General features: G+C 43.3%; 1 protein-coding gene across 1 annotated transcript in view; it reads left to right on the top strand.

Annotated features, from left to right (window-relative positions):
* AOX1 (aldehyde oxidase 1) overlaps positions 1 to 27,293 on the top strand; it is a 77,473-nt gene that overhangs the window by 38,838 nt on the left and 11,342 nt on the right. Inside the window, exons 22-31 of the mRNA XM_087709191.1 lie at positions 714 to 847; positions 4,679 to 4,766; positions 6,189 to 6,275; positions 9,899 to 10,090; positions 12,548 to 12,775; positions 15,300 to 15,395; positions 19,858 to 19,986; positions 21,894 to 21,968; positions 23,109 to 23,161; positions 25,816 to 25,930. Coding sequence (XP_087565317.1) covers positions 714 to 847; positions 4,679 to 4,766; positions 6,189 to 6,275; positions 9,899 to 10,090; positions 12,548 to 12,775; positions 15,300 to 15,395; positions 19,858 to 19,986; positions 21,894 to 21,968; positions 23,109 to 23,161; positions 25,816 to 25,930 — 1,197 coding nt within the window. The remainder of the gene's footprint in view (positions 1 to 713; positions 848 to 4,678; positions 4,767 to 6,188; positions 6,276 to 9,898; positions 10,091 to 12,547; positions 12,776 to 15,299; positions 15,396 to 19,857; positions 19,987 to 21,893; positions 21,969 to 23,108; positions 23,162 to 25,815; positions 25,931 to 27,293) is intronic.

Raw genomic sequence — 27,293 nt, 5'->3', positions numbered from 1 at the left:
CTTTACCTTTAAACAGTGCTGGGTTTCAATTTTTTTTAGAACCTCTTCTGTAGGTGTGGCCTACTTTGTGGCTTGCCGGCCATGTGACTGGGTGGGAGTGGCTTGCCAGCCATGTGATTGAGTGGGAGTGGCTTGCCAGCCATGTGACCGAGTGGGAGTGGCTTGATGCTTAGCAACCAAAATGTTGGCTCAGGAACTCTGGCATTGAAGTGTGCAAGTCTTAAAGCTGTCAAGTTACAAGACCCTTGCACCCCTAACCCTTTAGGGGAAAAAACCCCAGGGGTGTTCAAACTTGACAGCTTTAAGACTTGTGGACTTCAACTCCCAGAATTCCTCCTCCAGTCATGTTGGCTCAGGAACTCTAGCATTGGAGCGTGCAAGTCTTAAAGCTGTCAAGTTACAGGATCCTTGCACCCTTAACCCTTTAGAAAAAAAAAACCAGGGGTGTTCGAACTTGACAGCTTTAAGACTTGTGGACTTCAACTCCCAGAATTCCTCCTCTCACTCTTCATCTTGATCAAGTGCGGACGGGCGGGGGGAGGGAGCTGGAACCGGCTCTAAACGGCACTGTAGATTTGTGGAACCTCTTCTATAGAAGAAGTTAGAACTGGCAGGAACCCACCCCTGCTAGGTATACATGCTGTAAATTGTTAAGTGCCAATATGCTGCTTGACAGGTGTAGACCAACCTGGGAATGCTTTTCTTTTTTATAGACGACGGTGGCTTCTGTGTTAGATGTTCAGAGCAATAAGATCATGTGCCATTCAAAACGAGTTGGAGGAGGTTTCGGTGGGAAAACAACTAAGCCTCCATTTTATGCAGCCGCAGCAGCAGTGGCTGCCAAGAAGTAAGTGCTAAACTAAAGAGCAACCATCTCAAATAACTGAAACCCAGTTCACATATTTAATGGTTTCTTGTTTATTTTCTCTGGTTTTCTAAAATTATGGACCTCAATTTCTATGAAGAAAAGTAATTATTTATTTAAGGTGTAGAGCTATAGAGGCCCAGCAGTGGTGGGTTTCAAAAATTGTTCGAACCTACTCTGTGGGTGTGGCCTCCTTTGTGGGAGTGGCTTGCCACCCATGTGACCGGATGGGAGTGGCTTGCCACCCATGTGACCGGATGGGAGTGGCTTGCCACCCATGTGACCGGATATGAAGATGCCGACGACACTTGTCAGAACCACCTTAAATTACCTCACACACAGCACTGGCATGCATAAGAATAGGACGTAAACTTGTTTTTTAAAAGGCATCTTTGCTTTGCGTTAAAACAACTTCAACACACGCAATGTTCTGATTGCACCACAAACGCAGTAGTCATCCTTACCTTTCACAGAGGCACTGAGTTTTATAAATATGAGCATGATAGTGTAGAATAATCATATCCAAGGACCAGTGGTGGGTTTCAAAAAAATTTGGAGCCTCTTCTGTAGGTGTGGCCTGCTTTCCGGGTCCACTGGTGGAACCTCTTCTAACCGGTTCGGTAGATTTGACGAACCGGTTCTACCGAATAGGTGCGAACTGGTAGGAACCCACCTCTGCAGTGGGCCCACATGGGTTTAATGATGTCAAGTTTCAGTTAAAACAATAAACACCCCTTCAGTGTTTCAAAAGTTGGTGGGAACTGGTAGGAACCCACTTCTGAGGCACAGAGATCTCTACCCCTATACTGAATACTCATTAAGACTCATCCTTCTCATGTTATATAAGAAGACAGGTGGCTGCTTTAAAATTAACTGTTTTTAAAGTTGCATCATACTTAATAGCAGTAGAGTATTGACTATAATGTACTTTCCATATAAATTAGATTATCGCACTTCTCTTTCTTTCACCAGCTTTTTTGAACGTGGCAATTAAGTTATCAATGAATTGAGAGAGAGAGAGAGAGAGAGAGAGAGAGAGGAGAGAGAGAGAGAGAGAAGTTTATTTATATGCCGCCCTTTTCCCTGGGGGGACTCAGGGCAGCTTACAACTCAAAAAGGGTGGGGGGGAAACAAACATTTAACACGTAGGACAGAACATCATTAAAAAACACAACATTCATACCATTCGGGTGGGTTACAGTCTTTAGCCCCAGGCCTGTCGGAACAGCCAGATTCTGAGGGCTGTGCGGAAGGTCTGGAGGGTGGTGAGGGTACGAATCTCCACGGGGAGATCGTTCCAGAGGGTTGGAGCTGCCACCGAGAAGGCTCTCCTCCACGTAGTTGCCAGTCAACATTGACCGGCAGATGGGACTCGGAGGAGGCCTAATCGATGGGATCTAATAGGTCGAGTGGAGGTGATTGGCAGTAGGCGGTCTCTTGTAGCTAAAGATCCTAATAATCTGATACAGTATTTGTTGATGTGCTCCAGTTCGCACACATCATCTTCTTTGGATTTGGGTAGAAACCTGATGTCTATTAAGCTGTTGTATACGGAAATTGTGATAATATTGATACTGCTTGCATATGAAAACATATATAAAACATTTGATACCTAATGGCTTGATTTCCAACTGTGTCTCCCGTAAACACCAGTGTATCCACACACAACTTTGGGGCCCTTTTGTCATCTTCAGCACCTTACCTGTTTTTATGTTTACCATTCTAGTTAAAAATGGAAAATCAGAATGCTATGAACCCAGGATGGCGAACCTATGGCACGCGTGTCACAGGTGGCACGCCGAGCCATTTGTCAGGGCATGAGAGGCGTTGCCCTGTCAGCTGGCCAGCACGCATGTTTACACTGGCCAGCTGACCTCAGCCTTTTTTTGAGGCCATTTTTCACCCTCCCCAGGCTCCAGAAGCTTTATAGGAGCCTGGGGAGGGCGAAAACAGCCTCCCCTACCCGCCACCCCGGAGGCTTCAAGAGCTTCCCTGAAGCCTCCGAAGCACAAAAAAACCAACCCTATGGGCAAACCAGACGTTCAGGAACAGACTTCCAGTTTGCTCGTAAGGCCGGTTTTAGCCCTCCGGAGCCTTCAGGAAAGCCTCCTGGAGGTCCCTGAAGGCTCCGGAGGACTAAAAACAGCCCTACAGACAAACCGGAAGTGACTTCCGGTTTGCTCGTAGGGTTGTTTTTTGCCCTCTGGAACATTCAGGGAAGCATCCGGAAGGCCCCTGAAGGCTCCAGAGGGCTAAAACCTTCTGGTTTGCCCATAGGGCCAGTTTTTTGTGCTTCAGGAAAGCTCCAAAGGGACAAAGGAGCTGTTTTCACCCTCCCTAAGCTCCTATAAAGCCTCTGGAGCCTGGGGAGGGCGAAAAAAGCATGAAAAAAATGGGGGGAATGCTGGTCATGCATATTGCTGGAGTCTTGCTTTGCATTATGGGTATAGCACACCTGCGTGCGACACCCCCCCCCCGCGCTCCCCCTTTTTGGCACGCGAGCCAAAAAAGGTTCACCATCACTGCTATAAACCAAAGCACCATCTTCAAGCATAACTTTTTAAATAGTATTCCTAGGGCTGCACTTGCCTGTATATATTTTTAAAAGATAAAAGCCAGTGAGATACAGTAGCTAAAATGTTAGACTGGCATTGCCTATCCCTAGTCAGAGAAGGTTACTGATACCGTAATACTGGGGCAGTCACACTCTCTCAGCCACATCTTCCTCATAGTAAAATATGTGGGGGAAACACAGAAGGAAGGAGCATTATGTACACCATGGTTCACCGTGAATTCTGAACCGCGCCGACGAATAAGCGCTGAATCGCGCTGACAACTGCACGCCGACAGAAGGGCGCTGTAAACCTAACCCTAATCCTAACCCTAAACCTAACCCTAAACCTAACCCTAAACCTAACCCTAAATGTAACGCTAACCCTAACCCTAAACATAACGCTAACCCTAATCCTAAACCTAACCCTAATCCTAAACCTAAACCTAACCCTAACCCTAACCCTAACCCTAACCCTAACCCTAACCCTAACCCTAACCCTTACCTTAACTTAAATCGCCCTTCTGCCAATGCACTGTTGTAAATCGCCCTTCTGTCGACGCGCTGTTGTCGACGTCCTGTTGTCGGCGCGTTGATGATGTCGCGGTTTTAGCGACGCGGTTTTGTCAGCACGCTTTTGTCCTGCATGCTTTTGTCGGGTCACAGTACACCACTAATTTCTCTCTCTCTCTCTCCCTCTCTCTCCCTCCCTCCCTCTCCCTCCCTTCCTCCCTCCATCCCCCCCTCTCTTGTATCCTACCTTTATTATTTTTACAAATAACTCAAGGCAGCAAACCTATCCATCACACCTTCCTTCTCCTGTTTCCCCCACGTTAGTAAACTTGTGAAGTGAGTTGGACTGAGAGAGAATGACTGGCCCACGGTCATCCATCTGACTTTCATGGCTATGGTGGGACTGAAACTCTTGTCTGGTGTTCAAATTGGCGCTTGCATTCTTGCATGAAAGGCAGAGTATAAAATTAATTGGGACCAGCCATGTGTTGTGTTTGCTGAGAGAGGGGGATGGGAGGGAGGGAGGGACAGAGAGAGACAGAGAGACAGAGATGTTGAAAAGCAATGTGTACTGAAATGAGAAGAATCTGTTTGCCTGCTGATAAGTGTCAATTTTATCACTAACGTGTCTATCATAGATATTTTATGCCCATAAGAATTTGGTACAAAAGGCTTGGAAATCCCTGCACTATGGCCTATGCTCTTTGGTGTCCTTGCAACTCATCATAATGTTGCCTACATTTTTGTAGAACAGGTTGCCCAGTTCGTTTTATCCTGGAGCGAGAATATGACATGCTAATACATGGTGGCCGACATCCGCTTTATGGAAAATATAAAGTAAGCTATTTTGATTCTAAATGGCAGCACTTTTATATACCTAAATTATTACCTTACACAGACTTACGTACTTTGTCCTTGCCCATCAGCAAAAACACAATGTCTCTTCCTTGTCTACTCTGTCCCCTTATACTGCTGCTGTACACAACGTCTTAAGCTGTGCAGAAAGCATGCAGAAATCAGGCATCTTCTAGACATAGGGCAGATTTAACCCCAGGCAAAAAAGTATCTTTATGAGTTATTTCGGTCAGTATCTCTCATGCATGCTCTGGTAATCTCCCATTCAGAATCAACCTACCTACCTACCTATTTACCTACCTGTTGGAAGTTATCATCCAGCCCTCTCCCAGAAAAATGAAATATCCTAGGAAATATTGAAAAGGCAGAATGTTTCTCTGGATGTGAAAAGAAACATGTTTCAAAAGACAGAATAGTTGCCTATAGCTTTCTGCCCATCCCCAGGTAATGAGCCATTAAGATGGCCAGGCTAGCCCACTTTACATAATAAAGACTTCTCCTTACTGCAGCTGTAGGGGGAAGGGATATTACTCAACTGACCACAAGGCAACTGAGAACTCATCACAGCCTAGAGAGTAGCCCCCTGCATGGCACCATGGGTGTCTGACAACCAGTCAGAATACATTTCTTACACAGGAACAGGAAACAGAGAGGTGGGACTAAACAGGGTATAAAAAGCCTAGCAAGCCCCTCCCTCAGCCCTTCTCTCTTCTTCTCCATCAACATTGAAACATGTGATCACCTTTTCTGGTCAGGGCTCAAGCCATGTGGTCCTGTCCACCAATAAACCATCTTTCCAAGCAGCCTCCATGTCTCCAGTGTCTTTTTCCACACTTGGAGCTGAACCCAAAAGGACATTTCTTTCAACATACCTACCTACCTACCTACCTACCTACCTACCTACCTACCTACCTACCTTACTTACTTACTTACTTACTTACTTACTTACTTACTTACTTACTTACTTATGTTTTATGTGTGACTGTTTTTGAGAAAGATTAAAAAATTGGGCAGTTTTAAGTGTATCATGTTAAGTTCTTCATCATCTGCAACGGCTGCCAAATCTATTAATAGTTTGAGATCGCTGAAATATTCCCTTCTTTAATTTATTTCTTTCCAGAGAGTTGGCTTAGGAGCAAAATCCTAAGCAAAAGAGATGAGTAGCTATCAAGAAGACTCCCTGTGGAGACACATCAGCAGTCAAATGGTCTCCCCAACTACAAAAAAACGCTTATCTGACACACAGCTTATTGTCCTTTCAGCACCATCAAAATTGTTGAAGAAAAACATTAAAGATGTAATAAATACTGGTGCTTTTGTTGCCCAGAGAAAATCCCAATAAACTTCAGGGGATTCGGATGAAAGAGATAATGTGTTTCTAACAATACACTGTTCTGATTTTAGGTGGGATTCATGAAAGACGGCAAAATTAAAGCTGTTGACCTTCTGCTCTTCACAAATGCTGGATGTACACCAGATGAATCTGAAATGGTAGGTTTCTTTATAACAGAAGACTCATAGATCGGAACAATACCTTTAGTGCTGGTTGAGAGAAAAATAATTTTATATCTGCTGATGTTAGAATATTTGAATACTTTATTTATTTGGCCAAGTGTGATTAGACACACAAGGAATTTGTCTCTTGTGCAGAAGCTCTCGGTATGTATGCAAAGCAACAGAGGTGAGCAACTTATAGCAAGTTGTCACATCTGTAGGGCCTTCACCTTCTTATTTTATTTCAGTGGATTTCAAGCAAGCAACCCTGATGTTGAAGCAGTAGGTGTGGGATGCAGAACACCAAATTCATGCAGGCAAAGCCTCTGTCTTTTCCTGACTGACAGAGTGACAATATCATAGTACCAACTGTATATCCCATTGCAGTTGGCAATCCTGAAACAGAGAAGGGCTTTCGCACACTCTAGTCCAGGTGGCACATGGGACCGTCTCCCAGCTTAGCTCCATTGCACATGCATGGGTACTTGAGAGACCGCCTGCTGCCAATTACCTCCAATAGACCGATCAGATCCCACAGATTAGGCCTCCTCCGAATTCCATCCGCCGGCCAATGCCAACTGGCGACTACCCGGAGGAAAGCCTTCTCTGTGGCTGCTCCGACCCTCTGGAACGAACTCCCCATGGAGATTCGAACCCTCACCACCCTCCAGGCCTTCCGCAAAGCCCTTAAAACCTGGCTGTTCCGACAGGCCTGGGGCTAAAGAGTTTTTGCCCCCCTTCTCGAATGGTATGGTTGTTGTGTGTTTTTAAATTTTGTATTGCTATGTCTCGTCTTTTTATTCCCCTGTCTGTACCCCCTTCCCTGATTGAATTGTGAGCCGCCCTGAGTCCCCTTCGGGGAAAAGGGCGGCATATAAATGTAATAAATCCACAATCCACAATCCATGTGTGTCTCCTGCCAGCCAGCTGATTTTGGGGTCTCTGCCAGGCATGCAGGAGATGCACGTGTATGCATGGGAGTCACGCATGCATGGGGGAAGGGGTTGCACACATATGCATGGGGGTGGGGGAGCATGGGGGGGTGAGGTGCTTCCCCACACCCTAATTTTGGTCCCAGGGGCTTTCAGAGATGCCTGCTAAGCCGAAAATGGGATATGGGAGGGATCACTCATATGCACAGGGGAGCGCGAGGAGTCACGTGCGTGCATGGGGGGAGCACGGGGGTCATGCGCAGGGGGTGGGGTGCATTGCATTATGGGTGTGGGCACCCACGGAATTTCGGCATGCAAGGGAAAAGAGTTTAGCCATCACTGCTCTAGTCTAATGCAGTATCTTTCGGGGAGCAGTGCCGGAAAGTAGATACAAAAAGATATATATCCTGGTCACGGCAGGTATGTCCCCGTGAATCAAAATAGGTAGGATTTATTCATCAATGTCGTCAATTTTACAAGGAACTTAACAGAGCTCTAATTACTCTATTTCTGAATGATATTAGAGGATTTATCACCCAGCAATACAAATAGTCCTCGCTTAATAAAACTAGTTGCTCAACCCTCATTCAAGGTCACAAAGAGACTTAGAACAAAAGGTTCTTTTAAACCAGTTCAGAGTTCCAATGGCACACCCCACCGCACCACATTTTGGGTTCTTGGGAACTGGCTCACTTTTATGGCATGACTCGAAAATGCGCACACAACAAAAGTGTGCCGGCAAAACCACGGCGCTAAAACCGCGACGTCATCAATGCTACGTCATCAACGCTCCGACAACAGCGCGCCGACAGAAGCGCGATTTAAGTTAAGGTAAGGGTTAGGTTTGGGGTTAGGTTTAGGGTTAGGTTTGGGGTTAGGTTTACAGCGCACTTCTGTCGGCGCGCTGTTGGTGCGCTTCAGCGCTTATTCGTCGGCGCGGTCTAGAACTCGCGGTTTTGTCACCACGGTTTACTCGGGTGCGCTTTTGTCAGTCGCACTTTTGTCGGTGAACCCTTTTATGGTTGCTCTGTTCCATGGACATGTGACAGCAATTTAGTATTTTTTGCCAGATTCCGGCACATAGGAATGAATTGACTTATTTTATGAGTGTACTGTTCGCTTTACGACCACCATAAAATAAGCTCATAAAAATCACACGCCAAGGTGGCTGGGGAATTCTGGGAGTTGAAGTCCACAAGTCTTCAAGTTCCCAAGTTTGGACACCCGTGATTTAACGGTACAGTGACATTAAAAAAAAGTGATTTACAACCAGTCCTTGCAGTTACAAGTGTCGCAGCATCCCTAAGGTCACATGATCAAAATTTGGTCCCTAGGCAACCAGCAGGTGTTTACAACACTCGCAGCATCATTGGGTCACACGCTCATCATTTGCAACCTACCCCAGCCGGCTTCTGACCACTGAAGCCAATGGAGGAAGACAGATTCACACGAGGACTTGCAGTGATTCACTTACCAATTGTGCCAAACAAAAGTTGTAAAAATTGGTTGTAATAATTCCTTTAACCACCTCCTTGTTTCACAATGGAAATTCTGGTCCCAATTGTGGTCGTAAGTCGAGGACTACCTCTATAAAACAAGGCATATAATGACTAAAAGTAGCTGAATCTGCATGGTTATGGTCTGCTGGGTTCCACCATAAAACCGCGGACGACAAAATCGCGGTCGACGAAAGCGTGCATTTGACGTCATCACAGCGCGACGAAAACATCGCGCTGTGATCGAAAAATGTAAAAATAAAGCGAAAACCTTACCCTAACCCCCCCAAACCTAACCCTAAACCTAACCCTTAACCTAACCCTAAATCTAACCCTAAACCTAACCGTTAACGTAACGCTAAACCTAATGCTAACCCTTAACCTAACGCTAAACGTAACCCTAACGCTCTAAACCTAACCCTAACCCTTAACCTAAACCTAACCTTTACCTTTATGTGAATCGGCTTGCTTTAATTTAATTTTTATTTCCATTTTTAATTTTTTTCGTCGTGCTGTGATGACGTCAAATGCGCGCTTTCGTCGATCGCGCTTTTGTGGACCGCGGTTTTGACAGGTCACGGGTCTGCTGGATATGATTTGCCCCTTTTCATTTCAACTTCACGCCCGGGGTCATGTTTGCCTTCCGCTGCTTAATGAACACAATAACAAACTAAGTTGAGTTGGATTATAAACTGGGTGTTTATTTTCCACCTTCATCCATACATTTTGTGCTCTGCTTATGAATTTTTTCGTATGCATAATCCTTATAGAAAAGGCTCTTCATTTGTAGCAGATCAACTCCACTTTGTATTCTGCCAATGTATTGTATTATTTTGGAGACTTTTCTGTTTTATCAGAGTTGCAAGCTGCTGTATTGCTATGCTTTATGTCCATGTTTTAAATCTGGAAGTTTTTTTTTAAAAAAAAGAGGAGGTGGGTATAATTCTCTAATCCCCCTGTCTCTGTGCCATATGATAAATGATAGCACTGGTATAAATTCCCACTGTCTTTCCACACTGATATTTGGTGAATGTCAGGCGATAGCTTCTTGGAAGATAGATAGATAGAAGATAGAAAGATAGATAGAAAAATAGAAGCTAGATAGTGACAGCAAGAACATAAGTAGAATATTATGGAGTAACTCCATACGATACGATAATTAACCGGTTTGTTATCTATTCCTGTCCATTAGGTAATAGAGTATGTGGTGCTAAGATCTTTTAATGCATATGATATCCCCAACTTCCGAAGCCAGGGATGGGCCTGCAAGACAAATTTACCATCAAATACTGCATTTCGAGGGTTTGGATTTGCACAATCAGCCTTAAGTGCGGAGATGTGGATATCAGCTGTGGCTGATTGCCTTGATCTTTCACCTGATAAGGTAAATAAAGGAATGGGGGGGGAAAAGTGTGTTTAGAGCAGTGATTCTCAACGTGGGGCCCACCCCTCCACGTGTGTGTGTGCAATTTGAACCTTGTTTAAACCAAGTTAATAGCCTTTTAGGCTTTCTCCACGTGAGTAGAGTTCACTTTTTGAGTAAAGTAAGAATTATATGTCATCGGGGGAGGGGTGTCAGGATTTTAGAGATGCTTAGGTGGGGCATGGTGAAAAAAAGGTTTTGGATGCTATATGGAACCTTGACAATAATGTTGCTTTTGCAAATGTAACACAGATATGTCAGTCTTCATTTGCATAGTAGAATTGACAGAAAAGTGGGGGATCGGAATCCCTTCTAATAAAAGATGTATAAGATCTGAAGAGAAACCCAAATATTTTCCCCAGTAAATACTGTGGATGCCGGAAACCAGAAGAGTATCAATGAAGTGTTCCTCCGCAGACTGCCACCCAGACAAGCACCGGCCAGCTGGTCTTCGTGCGTGGATGCACGCCAGAAACTAGAAGACCAGGTGGCCGGCACACAAGCATGTGCCAGAAACTGGAAGATCATGTTCCCAGCATGCGCATGCACACCAGGCGGCTGCTCTTCCGATTTCTGGCAGTCCAGCATGTGTGAAGACCAGCTGACAGGTGCTCCGGAACCCGGAAGAGCAGCGAGCGATGGCTCATGAAAGGGTTCTGTGTGCCACTTCCAGCATGCATGCCATCATGGACTCTTCATATTGTATTTATCAAAATGACAATTTCAAAGTTGGACATTAATCTGTTATGAAAGTTATTGCTTTCCTATAGCTAGTATCTTTTTTGGGGGGGGAGGCGCGAATCCACCACAGGAATACATAGGAAAACTATGTGCGTGTTCTAATTAGAATATACTGATCTGTTTATACAAAGTTGCTGTTTACCACCAGTATTTTTCTTCCTATCTTTGCCACAAATGTCCAGGGGTGTGTGTGTGTGTGTGTGTGTGTGTGTGTGTGTGTGTGTGTGTGTGTGTGTTTATACTATTATGTTTAGGAAACATAATAAATCACATTTTCATTGTTGTACAGAACACTCTGAACAGAAATGTTTTTAAACTTAGCATAATGTATCTTGAACACAGGCAGAAAAGAGTGTGCCTAAGGCAGCATGTATGGGAAGACAGGGTAAGAAGGAAGGCCAAGGCACTGGTAGACAGAGTCTGTGTATATTCTGCACAATGACTAGCATGCTTGCCACTTCTATTCATAGCACAATATTTTGTCCAGTCTTCAATCTTTTGGGAGAGGTCTGTTGAAAAGATGACCAGGTTACAATTACTGAGAATCCAGGAAGAAAATATACGGGCTCTTTTTAGGTTAGGGCATAATACGGACTGAGACAGCACTGATGACAGAGTCAACGTGGCAATAATAATGAGGTTGAGGGGAGAGAAGTCAAGCCCAACTCTCCTGATTTGTGGGGTGTCACCGAGCTGTCACTGCTCTTGTTTAATATCTATAGTGGGAAACTTTTAAGGTTGGAATCATCAGTATGGTGATTTATATTCAGCTGTACATCTGGACCCTGGACGACCAAGCAATGCCTTGTCCTATCCCCGGAGACAGTGGAGTTTTGGATGGGAAGGACAGCTCAAGCTGAGCATTGCAAGACTGGCTATAGCTCTTTGGTACTGCCCAGTTCTAGGAAACGTCCCCTCTGGTCCTCTGGTTGCATTAACCCATTTAGAACAGGGACATAATCTAAATGTAAATGTGTTTTTATTTTTCTATTTTCATTTCGTACAGTCACATATATACTGTGCATAACCGGGGCCATATAACATTAAACAATAAACACAGCCATTCCTCTTGTCAACAATACCCCCCAAAATACAAACCCAATGTACCACTTCGACCCTCCATACACCCTTTCTTTCGCCTCCCTCCAACTTTCCTTCTTCCCTCCATCGTTCCCCTCTACCCTACTTCCCCTCCCCCTCTACCACTCCTCTCTCCCGATATACTCCCTCCCTTCCTTCTCCCCCTCCCTCCCGTCCTCTCTCCCACCCTCTCTACCCCTCTTTCTTCTAACCCTCTACTCCTCCCTTCGGTGTATTTCTACTATCTATTAATATATTCAGCTTGTCCTATTTTTACAGTGAAATTAACGAGCAACAGTATACAAGTGCAATCGCGTTACTATAAAATCTAACACATACTATATATCCCCCGTCCCCCCTCCCCCCTAACACCCCAAACTGGGACATAATCTGATGGTCTTCCTGGATCCTCATTTTCCGCTCAAAGAACAGATGTCTGTTGTGGACTGGACCTTTGGAGTGCAGTAATTCTTTTTAGCATACTAAAGGCATGGTAATTGTTATTAATGCAGAATATATAAACGCACATACCACGTTTTATATGGTTTTTTTAAACATACGGAGTAACTAAAAGCATTTTCTGTGTCTCTGCTGAAGGTCAGGGAGGTGAATTTATACAAAACGATATCTGAAACTCCCTACAAAGAAAAGGTGGATGCCAGAAATCTGCTGGCATGTTGGAAAGAATGCCTGAAGAAGTCTGATTACTACATCAGAAAAGAAGCTGCTGAAGAATTCAATAAACAAAATTACTGGAAGAAGAAAGGAATCGCAATCATCCCCATGATGTTTACAGTTGGATACAATAAAACATTTTACCACCAGGCAAGATGTTCACTTTCCAGAATGTGATCCTCCCAAAAAGTAAAATAATAAGTGCAAAAGGAACAGCAGTTTTGAAGGGATGAGTAAATTTCATTTGGGAAAATGCCACCACGAGAAACAATTCTCTTTTCTCCAAACTTGCAGGGCAGAGCTCTTTCTTCTGCTATATACTATATTCTTATATATTCTGTATATTTATATGTAACAAACTTATTATGATATGTTGTTTAGGAACAATATTACCTTCATTATAGAGTTTTTACAACTCTATACTTTACAATCCTTTTTACAAAATGATTACTTTTCAATATTTAGACATTTTAATTATTTGAGAAATCTTGAAAGGTAAATCTTATAGAAATCATTTTGGTGACTTGAAGGGCATTTTCCCCAGGCCCAGCTTCAACCTTCATCCTCTCAGTGGGCACTTTTTCTGAGGCTGGAATAACTTTAAGTTGCCATTAAACAAATCATTGTAAGTTGAAGACTACCTATATTATAATTTTTGAACAATGTCATAACATAGATAGATTAATAGTAGTAACCTGATCAGTGGTGGGTTTCAAAAAAAATGTGAATCTACTCTGTGGGTGTGGCCTCCTTTGTGGGAGTGGCTTGCTGGCCATGTGACCTGGTGGGAGTGGCTTGCTGGCCATGTGTTTTCTTTCTTTCTTTCTTTCTTTCTTTCTTTCTTTCTTTCTTTCTTTCTTTCTATCTCTCTCTCTCTTTCCTTCCTTTTGTCTCTCTGTCCCTTTTTCCTTTTTTTCTTTCATCTCTCCCTCTTTCTTTTTTCTTTTTTCTTTCTTTCTTCCTTTCTTCCTCTTTCTCTTTCTCTCTCTGTGTGAGTCTGTCTCTCTCTCTCTCTGTGTCTCTCTCTGTCTCTGTGTGTGTGTGTGTGTGTGTGTTTGTGTGTGTGTGTCAGTGGTGGGTTTCAAAAATTTTTGGAACCTCTTCTGTAGGTGTGGCCTGCTTTCCGGGCCCACTGGTAGAACCTCTTCTAACAGATTCGGTAGATTTGATGAACCGGTTCTACCGAATAGGTGCGAACTGGTAGGAACCCACCTCTGAAACTGATCTACTGGAGATGCAAATCAACATATCATAAGAAATGTGTTACTTCACTATTCAAATAAAGCAAAGCCTTCAGAGGTTTTCCAGCCCATCACTTATAATTTATAAGTCCGGGTGTTGGCAACCCACGGCTCCTCTGCTGCGGATCCCTGTCCCATCACTGGCTGGCCCCACCCCTCATCCTCCTCTCCAGTCACTCCTCACCTGGCCTGAGAAGGTAAGGGCGACGGCAGGGGATGGAGAAACAGCACCAGCTTCGTTAACATGAGGGCTGGCAGGGTGGGAATGGGATCCAGGAGAAGGGGATGATAGAAAGGGGGATGGGCCTGCAGCGCCCAGCCGTGGCTTTAAGAAGCTCAGGGAAGCGGGAAAAGGGGGCTCCGCCGTGTGCCTTTGCTGCGCTTTGGCCGAGCCCAGCCGCTCACTTGATGAAATTCTTCCCACTTGCGCACACATTCCCAGCCCTGCCACAGCCGGCCAGAGAAGCGTGAGAGGAGGAGGAGGGAAGCCTCCCCCACGGCTCATGCTTGTTCCTCGACCAGCCTGAATTTCCAAACAGTTGCCAAGGAGAAAGAAATGGAATAGCGAAGATCCCCAAGGAAAGCTCACTGGGCTTTCTGAGAGAGTGAGAAGACCCATACACAAACAGAGAGGGGTGGGGAGGGAGAGTGGGAGAGAGAGGGGGGAGAGTGGGAGGGAGGGGGGGAGAGAAAGACACATACATAGAGGGGGAGAGAAAGAGAGAGATACAGAGAGAGGGGGACAGAGGGAGAGGGGGAGAGAGATACAGAGAGGGGGGAGAGGGGGAAGATACTGAGAGAGGGGAGAGAAAGAGAGAAAGATTTTGTGGTTCCCAATGTGGTTCTCTGCCCTAATGACCCCCTGGGTAGGTGTGGCTAGGGTGCCATGTGACTGGGTGAGAGTGAGTGACATGGAGTTGGCCAGCCCACCCAGGTTTTGTGGCTCCCAGTGTTTTTAACACTTTGAGTGTTTAAGGTTGCAGATCCTTGACCTAATCCAATCTGTATCTCATCATTTTAGAGAATTATTTCTTTAATCTTTATTATTTTTTGCCATCTTAAGAGTCAATCATGATTCCTGTTGACTACAAGGGCAGATCTATCCAGCTTTCTTGGCAACATTTTGGAAATGGTTTGCTGGCACCTTCTACCTAAGGTTCAGAAAGAGCAACTCATGTGGTTTCCTTGCCCAAGGGACGACTAGAAGTCACAGTTTCCAATAGTCCAAACAGACTTGTAACATGTATTCCAATACTAAAATATTATGCTTTGATTTTATCACTCATTTTAAACTTTTTTTGCGGAAAAAAAATGATATACTAGATAAAGGATACTTCGTTCCTTTGTTACTTCTATATAACAAGATTTAATTTAAAAGATCAAAACTAACATTTGTCAAGTAAGTAAATAAATGCATTTCTATTTTTTTGTAGGCTGCTGCCCTGGTTCATATTTATGTAGATGGGTCAGTACTACTATCCCATGGTGGATCTGAAATGGGACAAGGACTTTATACCAAGATGTTACAGGTAATTAAGATTTCTTTTTTAAAGTCTAATATTCCTAACTTGCATAAAGCAGTCTTTCCAAACTGAGTGCCCTTTCCATGTGTCGAATTACAACCCCCATCATGTCTCTCTAGAACGTCCAACTCAGGGGACAGGCAGCAGCTGGGGATGGCTACTATAGGGTGCCTATGGATTACAAGATATTTATTGCCCACAAATACTGTAAATGTGCATGAATGTTCCATTGTTTGTTTGTTTGTTTATCAAATTGCCTAACATTTCCGCTCTGCCCTCTCGCATACCAATACTGTTTGTTAGGGCACAGATATAAACTCCCGTGACCCGTCAAAACCGCGGTCCACTAAAGCGCACCCGATCAAAGCGCGTACGTGACATCATCAGCAGCGCGACAAATAAAATTAAAAATAAATTAAATTAAAATTAAAATAAAATTAAAGCACGCCGATTCACATAAAGGTAAGGGTTAGGTTTAGGGTTAAGTTTAGGGTTACGTTAAGCGTTAGGGTTAGGTTTAGGGTTAGGTTAAGGGTTAGCGTTAGGTTTAGCGTTAGGTTAAGGGTTAGGTTTAGGGTTAGGTTTAGGGTTAGGTTAAGGGTTAGGCTTAGGGTTAGGTTTAGGGTTAGGTTTGGGGGGGTTAGGGTAAGGTTTTCGCGTTAATTTTAAATTTACCGCTCACAGCGTGCCGTTTTCGTCGCGCTGTGATGACGTCACGTACGCGCTTTCGTCGAGCACGCTTTAGTCTACCGCGGATTTGTGGTGGAACCATAAACTCCTACTTTGGTAAGACATAGATACAGACCAAATAAAACATTGTATGATAAAATGGATGAAAATTTTCAAAGAAACAGTCACAACAATGGGAAGAATTGGGGATCAAATCCATAAAACCTATCCTGAGCTATACAACTCTAAAGAAAATTGGACACAAATTTTTTTCTAGATGGTACACACATCTATCAATAATTTCCAAGATAGGTAAATCATATAATAATAAATGTTGGAAATGCCATGAATCAGAAGGAACACTTTATCACCTGTACTGGACCTAGACTTAAAAAAAACCCATAAAAACTACGAGTAGTTCTTGACTGACAACTGATGCTTAGCGACCATTCGAAGTCATGCTGGATCTCCCTCTGGATATTTATGAACCAATTCTGAAGTGAGGTGCTAGTCGTCACTTATAAAGCCCTTCATGGTATTGGACCTGGGTACTTGAGAGACCGCCTGCTGCCAATTACCTCCCAAAGGCCCATCAGATCCCACAGATTAGGCCTCCTCCGGGTTCCATCTACTGGCCAATGTCATCTGGCTACTACCCGGGGGAGGGCCTTCTCTGTGGCGGCTCCGGCCCTTTGGAACGAGCTCCCCACAGAGATTCGGACCCTCACCTCTCTCCAGGCCTTCTGAAAAGCTGTTAAAACCTGGCTGTGTCGGCAGGCCTGGGGTTGATGAGTTCCCTTCCCCTCTCGAATCGTGTGACTGTTGGCTGTCTTTTAAATTCCCTTGTACCTTTTCTGTTGTAGTTTCTTGTGTTTACCTCCCCCCCCCTTGGGTTTGTGAGCCGCCCCGAGTCCCTCAGGGAATAGGGTGGCATATAAATAAAATAAACCTCAAACCTCAAACCTCAAGTTCAGGTGGTCACCCACCACACCCCCAATGGTAAGGTGACTGAGCATTGAGCGCTTAGCTACCAGTCGACATTTATGACTGTTTGCAGCATCTTGCAATCAATCACATAGCCACATTTTACAAAGATTTTGCCAAACACTGACATTTACTTCCGTTTTTTAGCAAAACCAGCCCATAGCAAACCATTCATTCACTTAACAACCTCAGGGTATACTTAATGACTATTGCAAAATAACGCCTTAACATCAGGTTGGTGACCGTTTTACGACTGTCACAGCTTGCAGCCACAATGGAGAGGCTCCGTTGTCGTCATAAGCTAAGGATTACCTGTGCTTGAAAGATATACATAGTACAGTGCAGAAAATGTGGACGTTTGAAGTGTGTTTTTTTTCCTCACTGAATGTACAATAACCTCAGAAAACATTAACAATAAATATCATAATTTAGTGAGATATACATGCTTATAGCAGTAAGAATAAATTTTGCTCAACATGGGAAAAAAGATTCAATTCTGACAATATCCGATTGGGAACTTAACCTTGGAGAATATGCAACAACGGCAAAATTAACAATACATATTCACAATAGAAGGTTGAGTGAATTTAAGCAAGAATAGTTCCTATACACTAAATATATTATGCAGCTTAGCCAATGTAGATGGTTATAGTTTGACTTTCAAGGAGGCCTAAAAGTTTATTAACACTGCAAATTAGTAGAGGCACAAAAAGGGAAATTAGAAATCAAATAGCCTTATTTCCTTTTTTAAAACATTGTCCCTGTTTATTTTGTTTTGCCTCTTTTTTCATTTAACACGCACAATCCATAAGTAACAATACTGACAGTAACAGTGTTAAAATCCAGTTTAAGACAGAAATCTTTATTGTACAATAAAAATTTGATGTACCGTAATTTGCAATTGCTTTTAACGCTGTATTTACTATGGATGTAAAACGTAAAGAACCTTACGCTTATTTCAAATCGTAGTTAAGACTATGATTTTTTCTTTTTCTCTATCTTTAAACATTTAGGTTCTCAACATTAGAGCGTCAATAATCTCTAGTCATTACTGTATATATGTTGTTGTGCTGAAATAATATGATGTATTACATGTAGTCCCTGGGATACGACTGTTTGTGTAGTGACCATTCAAAGTTATAAAAGTGCTGAATGAAGGGAATTTATGACCGGTGCTCTAAGTTGCAATTGATGCAGTGCGTGGCACGACAAAACCGTGCTCCACTAAAGCGCGCCCGATTAAACCGCGTCGCTGACGTCATCAGCAGGGCAACAACAGCGTCCGCGGAAAAAAAAGGGCGCTTTAAATAGCGCTTTGAAAGCAAGCCGATTTAAGTTAAGGTAAGGGTTAGGTTTAGGGTTAGGTTTAGGGTTAGGGTTAGGGTTAGGTTTAGGGTTAGGTTAAGGGTTAGGATTAGGTTTAGCGTTAGCTTAAGGGTTAGGGTTAGGTTTAGGGTTAGGTTTAGGGTTAGGTTAAGGGTTAGGTTTAGGGTTAGGTTTAGGATTAGGTTTAGGGGGGTTAGGTTTAGGTTTAGGGGTTAATTTTAGCTTTAGCATTTACAGCGTGCTTTTTTCGTCGCACTGTGATGATGTCAGCTACGCGGTTTCGTCGAGCGCGCTTTAGTCGAACGCGGTTTTGTGGTGGAACCGATGCAGTGTCCTTATGGTCACATGATTACAAGTTCGGAGGTTGGCAATTGGCTCAAAATTACAATGGTTGCAGTCCCCCACGGTCACATGATCAGCCTTTGTGGCCTTCCCTGCCAGCTTCCCACAAGCAAAATCAATGGGAAAGCTGACAGGAGACCACCAGGTGCGCTCATAAGGCACTCTTGCCTCTGTCTTCTTTTTTCTAGAGAACCCCAGGTGGCATGGTGATATTGTACATATCCATGGCACCTACCAAGCCAGAGTCCTTAATGACTGTCCGCTGCATCTCTTTTATGCACTCTGTGGCAGGATGGCACAAGTTGCCCCTGCAAGTTGCTTTTGCTCCTGATCCTTTTCTTCTAGAGGATCCCACATGGAGATCTCATACTCCATAGCACTCGCCTGCCGACACTCCGTAGCATCTCCCGCGGCACCCGTTCTCACTCTGGGGCACCCTCCACATCACCTGCACTCTGTAACTCTGAGGAGCCGAGGTGGCGCAGTGGTTAGGGTGCAGTACTGCAGGCCACTTCAGCTGACTGTTATCTGCAGTTCAGCGGTTCTAATCTCACCGGCTCAAGGTTGACTCAGCCTTCCATCCTTCCGAGGTGGGTGAAATGAGGACTCAGACTGTGGGGACGATATGCTGACTCTGTAAACCGCTTAGAGAGGGCTGAAAGCCCTATGAAGCGGTATATAAGTCTAACTGCTATTGCTATTGCTATTGCTATTGCTAACTTCTGTCTATAGCAACGGCCTGCCTGAACTCCATGGCATCCACTCCTTAGCACCCACCTGTATCCCTTCCCCACCAGCTTGCTTGCCTGGTATTTGGTTTCGAGGACCTATTCCCATGTTGCAGTCACATGAGGTCCTCACTTAACAACCCGCAGGGTTCGCCACTAATTGATGGCAGTGGGGACTGCCCGGTTTGTCAGTGCTAAGCAAGGAGTTCACACGAGGTCCCACACTTTATAACCACATATTTAACAATTGAAATTCCAGTCTCGTGACCTGAGGACTACCTGTGCTTACGTCTTATAATAATAAATTATTTAAACAAAGCTTTCCCTGTAGTAGTAATTTGTAATTGCCTTTTGGATTGTAACTCCAGGGAGATTACAAATGCTAATATATATATTTTTTTCTTTTTTAAAACTACAAGGTGGCTAGCCATGAATTAAAGATACCGCTATCTTACATACACCACTATGAAAGAACGACAGTCACAATACCGAACGCAATTGCTACCGGGGGATCAATCGGTGCAGATATCAATGGGAAAGCAGTCCAGGTTAGATGCATAAATCAGTGGTGTTCTTTTCAACTCATTTGAAATGTGATGGAACTTAATCCTTCTGACATTAAGCTCTACCTTTTTGTGAATGGGAGCCTTCCTTTTTTTCCCCTCAGCTGCTGCTAGATTTGAAAGATGGGGAGAATCTCAATGATAAGAGTCTTTGCAGTTTAAAGGATCATCATCAAACCATTAGTGAAGGGAAAGATCTATGCCTCTAGAGAGGCTTCCTGCTGTGAGAGTAGGGAGTGCTGATGGGAAAAGAGCCGAGGTGGCGCAGTGGTTAGGGTGCAGTACTGCAGGCCACTTCAGCTGACTGCTATCTGCAGTTCAGCGGTTCTAATCTCACCGGCTCAAGGTTGACTCAGCCTTCCATCCTTCCAAGGTGGGTGAAATGAGGACCCAGACTGTGGGGGTGATATACTGACTCTGTAAACCGCTTAGAGAGGGCTGAAAGCCATATGAAGCGGTATATAAGTCTAACTGCTACTGCTACTAAAATGTTCCAACCTGATATAGGACGTTTGTCTTAAAAGAAATAGTTTGGCGTCCAATTAAATTGTTTACATTTTTGGCTTTAAAAGATAGTCGCTGCCAGAAGTTGCCATCTTTTTCTAATAAAGATCCTTCTGTTTTCATAGCTATATTACAGCCATAGTGGAAGTTTTTTCTGCCTTTATACAGAAACTGAGTTCATACATCACCCTGAAGCATAAATGATTTCTTAGATTTTGACATGTGTGAACTCAGGCAGCATTTATGGGGGAACAGGTCAAGGAGTGTTTATTTATTAGATTTACATTCTATCTTTACTTCAAGAGCTCTATGTGGATGCATAATGGTCCCGTTTCCCCCCACCCCCACCCCCTAACAATGCTCTATGAAGGGCTGAAAGTGTTTGGTCTAAAATTACCCACTCAGTTTCCATTATCTGAGGATGAACGAGATTTAGAACCTGTGACTTCCTAGTGCTAATTCAAAACTTCACCATCATAGAGTTGCAAATACAAAAAAACAATTGTAATTTTATAGATCATACCAAATATAACTTACTGCAACATATGAACTTAGTCAATATCTTTCCATGTTTCATTTAAGGTGTACAGGAGATCACAAATTCATTCTTTAATACCTTAATAAAAGAAACAGGTATTATCTGATTTAAGTTGCTAGAGCATTATTAACAAACAAAATAGAGCAGTTTTTGCTAAACATCTTTTTTCCATTCCAAAGAGATTGAGCGCTAATGCCTGCAATATCCAAACAAGTCTGGGCTAAAGATTGCAGAAAGCTGACAGAAAATTTTGAGAATTAAAGAATCTGCTTGGGAAAGCTTTAGCAAACAGCACTGGGCCAGAGAAATTCATTTTGACTTAGTGTAAAATAGCATCTTCATCCCGCTGCTCTGTGTCATTGTCTAGTTGCAGAAAAGCAATTGAAGTTCAGTTATGTTTGCTTTCAAAAATAATTAAACAGCTGTTAAAATAAAAATGGACATAATTAAACACAAAATGGACCTATTAGAAAAGGAAGAACTGGCACAAAAATAATAATAATAATTAAACAGCTGTATTATTCCTTTCCCCGTAACAAGTACTCACATTTTCTGTTACAATGTGCACTTAGCAAAGCAGTGTTGTATTCTTTTGTACTGCATTTTGGCATGTGAGCTTCTGTGATGCTAGAAAATTGTTAACAAAATTATAGTTTCTGTTAAGAAAAAAAATCCTTCAATTATTCAGGTTAACATTAAAAATGTCCCAATTCTTGCAAAAAAAGATGGCAATCTCTCTATGCAACACTTAAATGTGCCTTTTAAAAATAAAATTTGGATAACATCTTAACAATAAGGTGCATTCTTTGGGACTAATTTTCCCTGTTTTCTTTGGTATCATCTTCTACAGAATGCTTGTCAAATTCTAATGAAGCGCCTTGAGCCAATCATTAAAAAGAATCCTAAAGGAAAGTGGGAAGATTGGGTAGGTATCTTTTACATTTTTAAAACAGAATAATTTTAACCCTATTCAGGATAATAGTTTTTAATATATTAACTATAAGTATAGGAACAGCGCAGAAGTTAAAGAGAACACCATATCAAAATAGTCAGCAATTCTAAATTTATCTAACAGGAAGCATTGGTGATATATGTCATTTCTTGGTACCACTAAACTTTGGATTGTTGTCCAAAGTCCAAACTTTAAGTTGTCGAGCCGAGGTGGCGCAGTGGTTAGAGTGCAGTACTGCAGGCCACTTCAGCTGACTGCTATCTGCAGTTCAGCGGTTCAAATCTCACCAGCTCAGGGTTGACTCAGCCTTCCATCCTTCCGAGGTGGGTAAAATGAGGACCCAGACTGTGGGGGCGATATGCTGACTCTGTAAACTGCTTAGAGAGGGCTGAAAGCCCTATGAAGCGGTATATAAGTCTAACTGCTATTGCTATTGCTATTGGCTAATTTCAGCAATGAACTCATTCTGGTGACGTGTGATCTTTACTGATGCTCTGTGCACAATGGGCTCTCTCGTAGGATCCTAAGAATAGAATAACCAACTCAGTATTCTTTGGAGATAGTCCATTCCCTTTTTAATGAACATTTTGGACAAGATTTTTTTTAAAAGAGTAAGAAGCTATAAGTACACTCAAGAACACTGGAAGTAGAAAGGGTGTGAGTACTCATAAAATTAATGTTTGAGCCAAGATGGCTACTTCATGCAACTTTGTCTAGAACAGTGTTTCTCAACCTTGGCAACTTGAAGATGTCCGGACTTCAACTCCCAGAATTCCCCAGCCAGCATTCGCTGGCTGGGGAATTCTGGGAGTTGAAGTCCAGACATCTTCAAGTTGCCAAGGTTGAGAAACACTGGTCTAGAAGCATCTTCTACACATAGTCTTAAAATTGATGTGGATCCAGGGAAGTTGCTTAATGTCAGCAAAGATACATTTTTAGAAAGTAATCCTAGATGTATAAGCGAACAAATTCAACATGAGTTTTTTTTTCACACCTCTCTTATGCAAAGAAGAAAGGCTGACCTTTAATATCCCCATTTTGGTTTCCTTTTATGCACAAATACATTTTTGTCAGCATTACAAATGTAACCACTTAACTATTTACTTCTTTCAGATTAAAGCTGCCTACGAGGAAAGCATCAGCCTCTCGGCAACTGGCTTCTTCAAGTAAGCAATTTGTTCCAAATTCCTAAATGGCTTTATTTTCAATAGCAAAGGTGATAAATCAGGACTTAATGGGGATTTCACATGTTGAATATCACTGCAGACTTGGGAGGGCGAGAGCAAACAAGATTGTTCTCAAAGGCCCTATACTAGAAAGATATTGAAGAGTACCGGGTGTAAGACAGAGCCTTGGGGTACACCACTGTATACTTCCCTCCATGTAGATCAGTGGTGGGTTTCAAAAATTGTTCGAACCTACTCTGTGGGTGTGGCCTCCTTTGTGGGAGTGGCTTGCCGCCCATGTGACCGGATGGGAGTGGCTTGCCGCCCATGTGACCGGATATGAAGATGCCGACGACACTTGTCAGAACCACCTTAAATTACCTCACACACAGCACTGGCATGCATAAGAATAGGATGTAAACTTGTTTTTTAAAAGGCATCTTTGGTTAGCGTTAAAACAACTTCAACACACGCAATGTTCTGATTGCACCACAGACGCAGTAGTCATCCTTACCTTTCACAGAGGCACTGAGTTTTATAAATAGGAGCATGAGAGTGTAGAATAATCATATCCAAGGACCAGTGGTGGGTTTCAAACATTTTTGGAACCTCTTCTGTAGGTGTGGCCTGCTTTCCGGGTCCACTGGTGGAACCTCTTCTAACCGGTTCGGTAGATTTGACGAACCGGTTCTACCGAATAGGTGCGAACTGGTAGGAACCCACCTCTGATGTAGATGCAGTTCCATTGAGGACTACCTGTTGAGTGTGGTTGGTCAGCCAGTTACAAATCCATTGTTATTTTACATTGTCAAGCAACCACACTTCTTTTGCGTGCAAATGACCCTGCATCTACTGTACCTGTGCAATACCATGTGATCTGCAGCTGTTACTATCTGACCTTCTCCGCTAACAGATGAAAAAGAGTTGATGGCCAAGTACATTCAAACAAGGCTCAATTGCACAATAGCAATAGAACTCTTAAGAATTTTAACCCAGTAATCCTTAACAGAGCCATAGGGACATTAAAGGAGCAACCCAAAATTGCACTACTTTTGGCAACAACAAATGTTGTTACTGGCAAATCATTTCAAATGTGCAGCACTCTTCAGTTAGCTTTGCTGGTGCTTCTGACATGAATACAGACGGAACAGATCCAAATCTGAAAATGAAAGGATGAAACAAGCTATTGACTTGCTTATCACACTCTGCACGTGCATAGTCATCTTAATTAGAAACAGAACCATTGGGCACCATTGATGCACAAGAGAGCCTGATTGGAAGTGATAATGAGATCAGAAAAATGTAATACCTGTATACGTTTTATCCTGACATAAGGGAAGGTTGATAGTACCTTAATTCTCTGGAGAGAGCACAGAGAAACAGAAGGGAAGGATTTCCTTCTGGTATTGTCTAGCTCAATGTGAATGTTTTAAATATGCCAACAGATGAGGTCCAAAAATATTTTGTAATTGGGATTGGGAAAAGTCATTAATTGACTCCAGTGACGTGCGGTGAGGTTTATGGCCGGTGAGGCAAGCAGGCAAAAGCCGCCCTATGTCTGCCGCCCTATGTCTGCCAGCACCAGGGCTTCGGCGGGGCTCTATGGCTTTAAAGTCCCGGCGCGGCGGCATGGCTTTAAAAAATAAAAAATAAAGTGCCAGCCCGCGCGCCAGCAGAGGCGGGTAAAACACACACACAAACACACACAAACAAAAAATTACTTATAATAATACAAATTACAATTACTTACAAATTACAATAATTTTGAATTTCTTCCCCCTCCCTCTGACCCACATACCTTCACAGAGGATTTCAACTTCCCCCTTGTCTGCCATGATGAAAATGTAAAAAAGGTAAAAAGAAAAAGGCAAGAGCTGCTGAAGTAAGGCTGGATTAGCTGCTGCCAGAGCCTCCAATGGATGACTCTGCTTAACTGTTTAAAAAAAGCCTCTAAAAAAAGCGCCCTCTACAGGAGGAAGCGAGAGAACCATGTGCCTCCTTTGCATAAGGAATTTTTCGGCTTTTAACCCTTGCTTAACTCTGCTCGAGTAATCATAAAGATAGACTAAATGAGGCACATGGTTCTCCCGCCTCCTCCTGTAGAACACACTTTTTTAGAGGCTTTTTAAAACAGTTAAGCACTAAGCAGAGTCATCCACTGTGACTCTGGCAGCAACTACCTCAGCCTTTTTCCTTTTTTCTTTTCTTTTCTTTTCATGATGACAGTGGTGAGGCCCTGCCTCCCCTGACTGCACGTCACTGACTGACTCAAAGGGAAAGGCAGAGGCTATCATTTTGGAGCAGCTCAGTCTAACAGAGTTAATGTTTGGCAAAAGCTGTGTGTCCTATTTATTTGAGTCACAAACTCCGGCAGTTCAGAAGTTACCACAGCAAATTCCAGGTCTCTTATGAACCCTTAATTAGATACAGCAGGAAATGACCACTGGCATTGTTTTTTTTTTCTATCTAGCAATCAATTTCCATTTTGGTTTTTTCCACTGAAACAGAGGGAGCTTCTTAATCTCACCCCAGATCCTTTTTTTTATTATTTCTTTCAAAGTATCTTAATACTTTGATCATTTCACATGACTTGTGTACGTCTGTTTGAAAAGATTTATAAAGGAAACTCTCTCATTTCCCCCCTTTCCCATCAGGGGATATGTTGTCAATATGGACTGGGAGAAAGGAGAAGGCCACGCATTTGCATATTACGTTTTTGCTGCAGCGTGTTCTGAAGTTGAGATTGACTGCCTCACTGGTGACCATAAGGTAAGTCCAGTCCGAAAGTGGACCATAATTTCCACTCTTCTGCTCAACCATGGGATAGCCTATGGCAGTGGTTCCCAAAGTTGGCAACTTTAAGACTTGTGGACTTCAACTCCCAGAGCTCTGCTGGCTGGAGAATTCTGGGAGTTGAAGTCCACAAGTCTTAAAGTTGCCAACTTTGGGAACCACTGGCCTATGGGGTAGCCCTTCTGCCTTTTAGGTTTGGGTGATCAGCAATTTTTTTCCTGAAGCAATGCTCAACCACCAAACATTTTGAAGGATTAACATAGAGAGATCGTAACATTTATCAGCAAGTATTTCAAAGATACAAACATTTAAGTATTGATATGGTCATTCATCTCACAACAGTGTCTTTAACTTTAATTTACCGTAACTTTAATAAGATTTGTATGCCGCCCACTCCCTGGGCGGCTCACAACAAAGTAAAAACATTTAAAATATTTTTAAAAATACAATATTAAAAATTAATACAACATCCATTCCATCAGGTGGGGCTGGAAATTAATCAACAGCCCCAGGCCTGCCGGAACAGCCAGGTCTTAGTCGCTTTACGGAAGGCTGGGAGAGTGGTGAGGGTCCGGATCTCTATGGGTAGCTCATTCCACAAGGCCGGTGCAGCTACAGAGAAGGCCCTCCCTCAGGGAGCCGCCAGCCGGCATTGTCCGGTCGACGGCACCCGGAGGAGGCCCAACCTGTGTGATCTTATTGGTCGTTGGGAGGTGAATGGCAGGAGGCGGTCTCTCAGGTAGCCAGGTCCAATACCATGTAGGGCTTTAAAAGTAACGACTAGCACCTTGAAGCGGGTCCGGAGACCTATGGGAAGCCAGTGCAGCTCACGGAGGATAGGTGTAACATGGGTGTATCTAGGTACACCCATTATCGCTCCAGTTGGTATACAAGAATTGAAACACTAATCACAAAATCTCCAGCATTCAAGAATAAAATAATGATCCCAACCACATCATCGTTCACCTTGTACTAAATCTGGGCAGAGCAGTGGGAGAAAGGCAGCCCCACAAGTAGGCTGCCCTCATGTCATGTAGAGCTTGATAGGTGATAATAAGCATCTTTCATCACACCAAAAAGCCCTACTGGAATCCAGTACAGCTTGTGGAGCAGAAGTGTCATACAAGTATTTAACAAGAAATGCGAAAGACTGCCCACACTGCTGCTTCCTGGAGCAGCTCAGCTTCCCAGTCCTGTTTAAGTGCAGCCCCATGTACAGCAAGTGATAATAATCCGAACAGAAATTAAGGTATAAGTCACCGCGAGTAAGACCTTCCAGTCCAGATCTGGGTGCAATTGAGGAACGAAACTGTGCAAAGCACACACACACACCCATTAC

Source organism: Thamnophis sirtalis, unplaced genomic scaffold, assembly GCF_051295495.1.
Source record: "Thamnophis sirtalis isolate CommonGarterSnake01/CBP01778 unplaced genomic scaffold, rThaSir2_p1.2 scaffold_1, whole genome shotgun sequence".
In the NCBI taxonomy this organism is placed as follows: domain Eukaryota; kingdom Metazoa; phylum Chordata; class Lepidosauria; order Squamata; family Natricidae; genus Thamnophis; species Thamnophis sirtalis.
The sequence above is the reverse complement of the archived record's forward strand: the minus strand, read 5'-3'. Positions and strand labels throughout refer to the sequence as shown.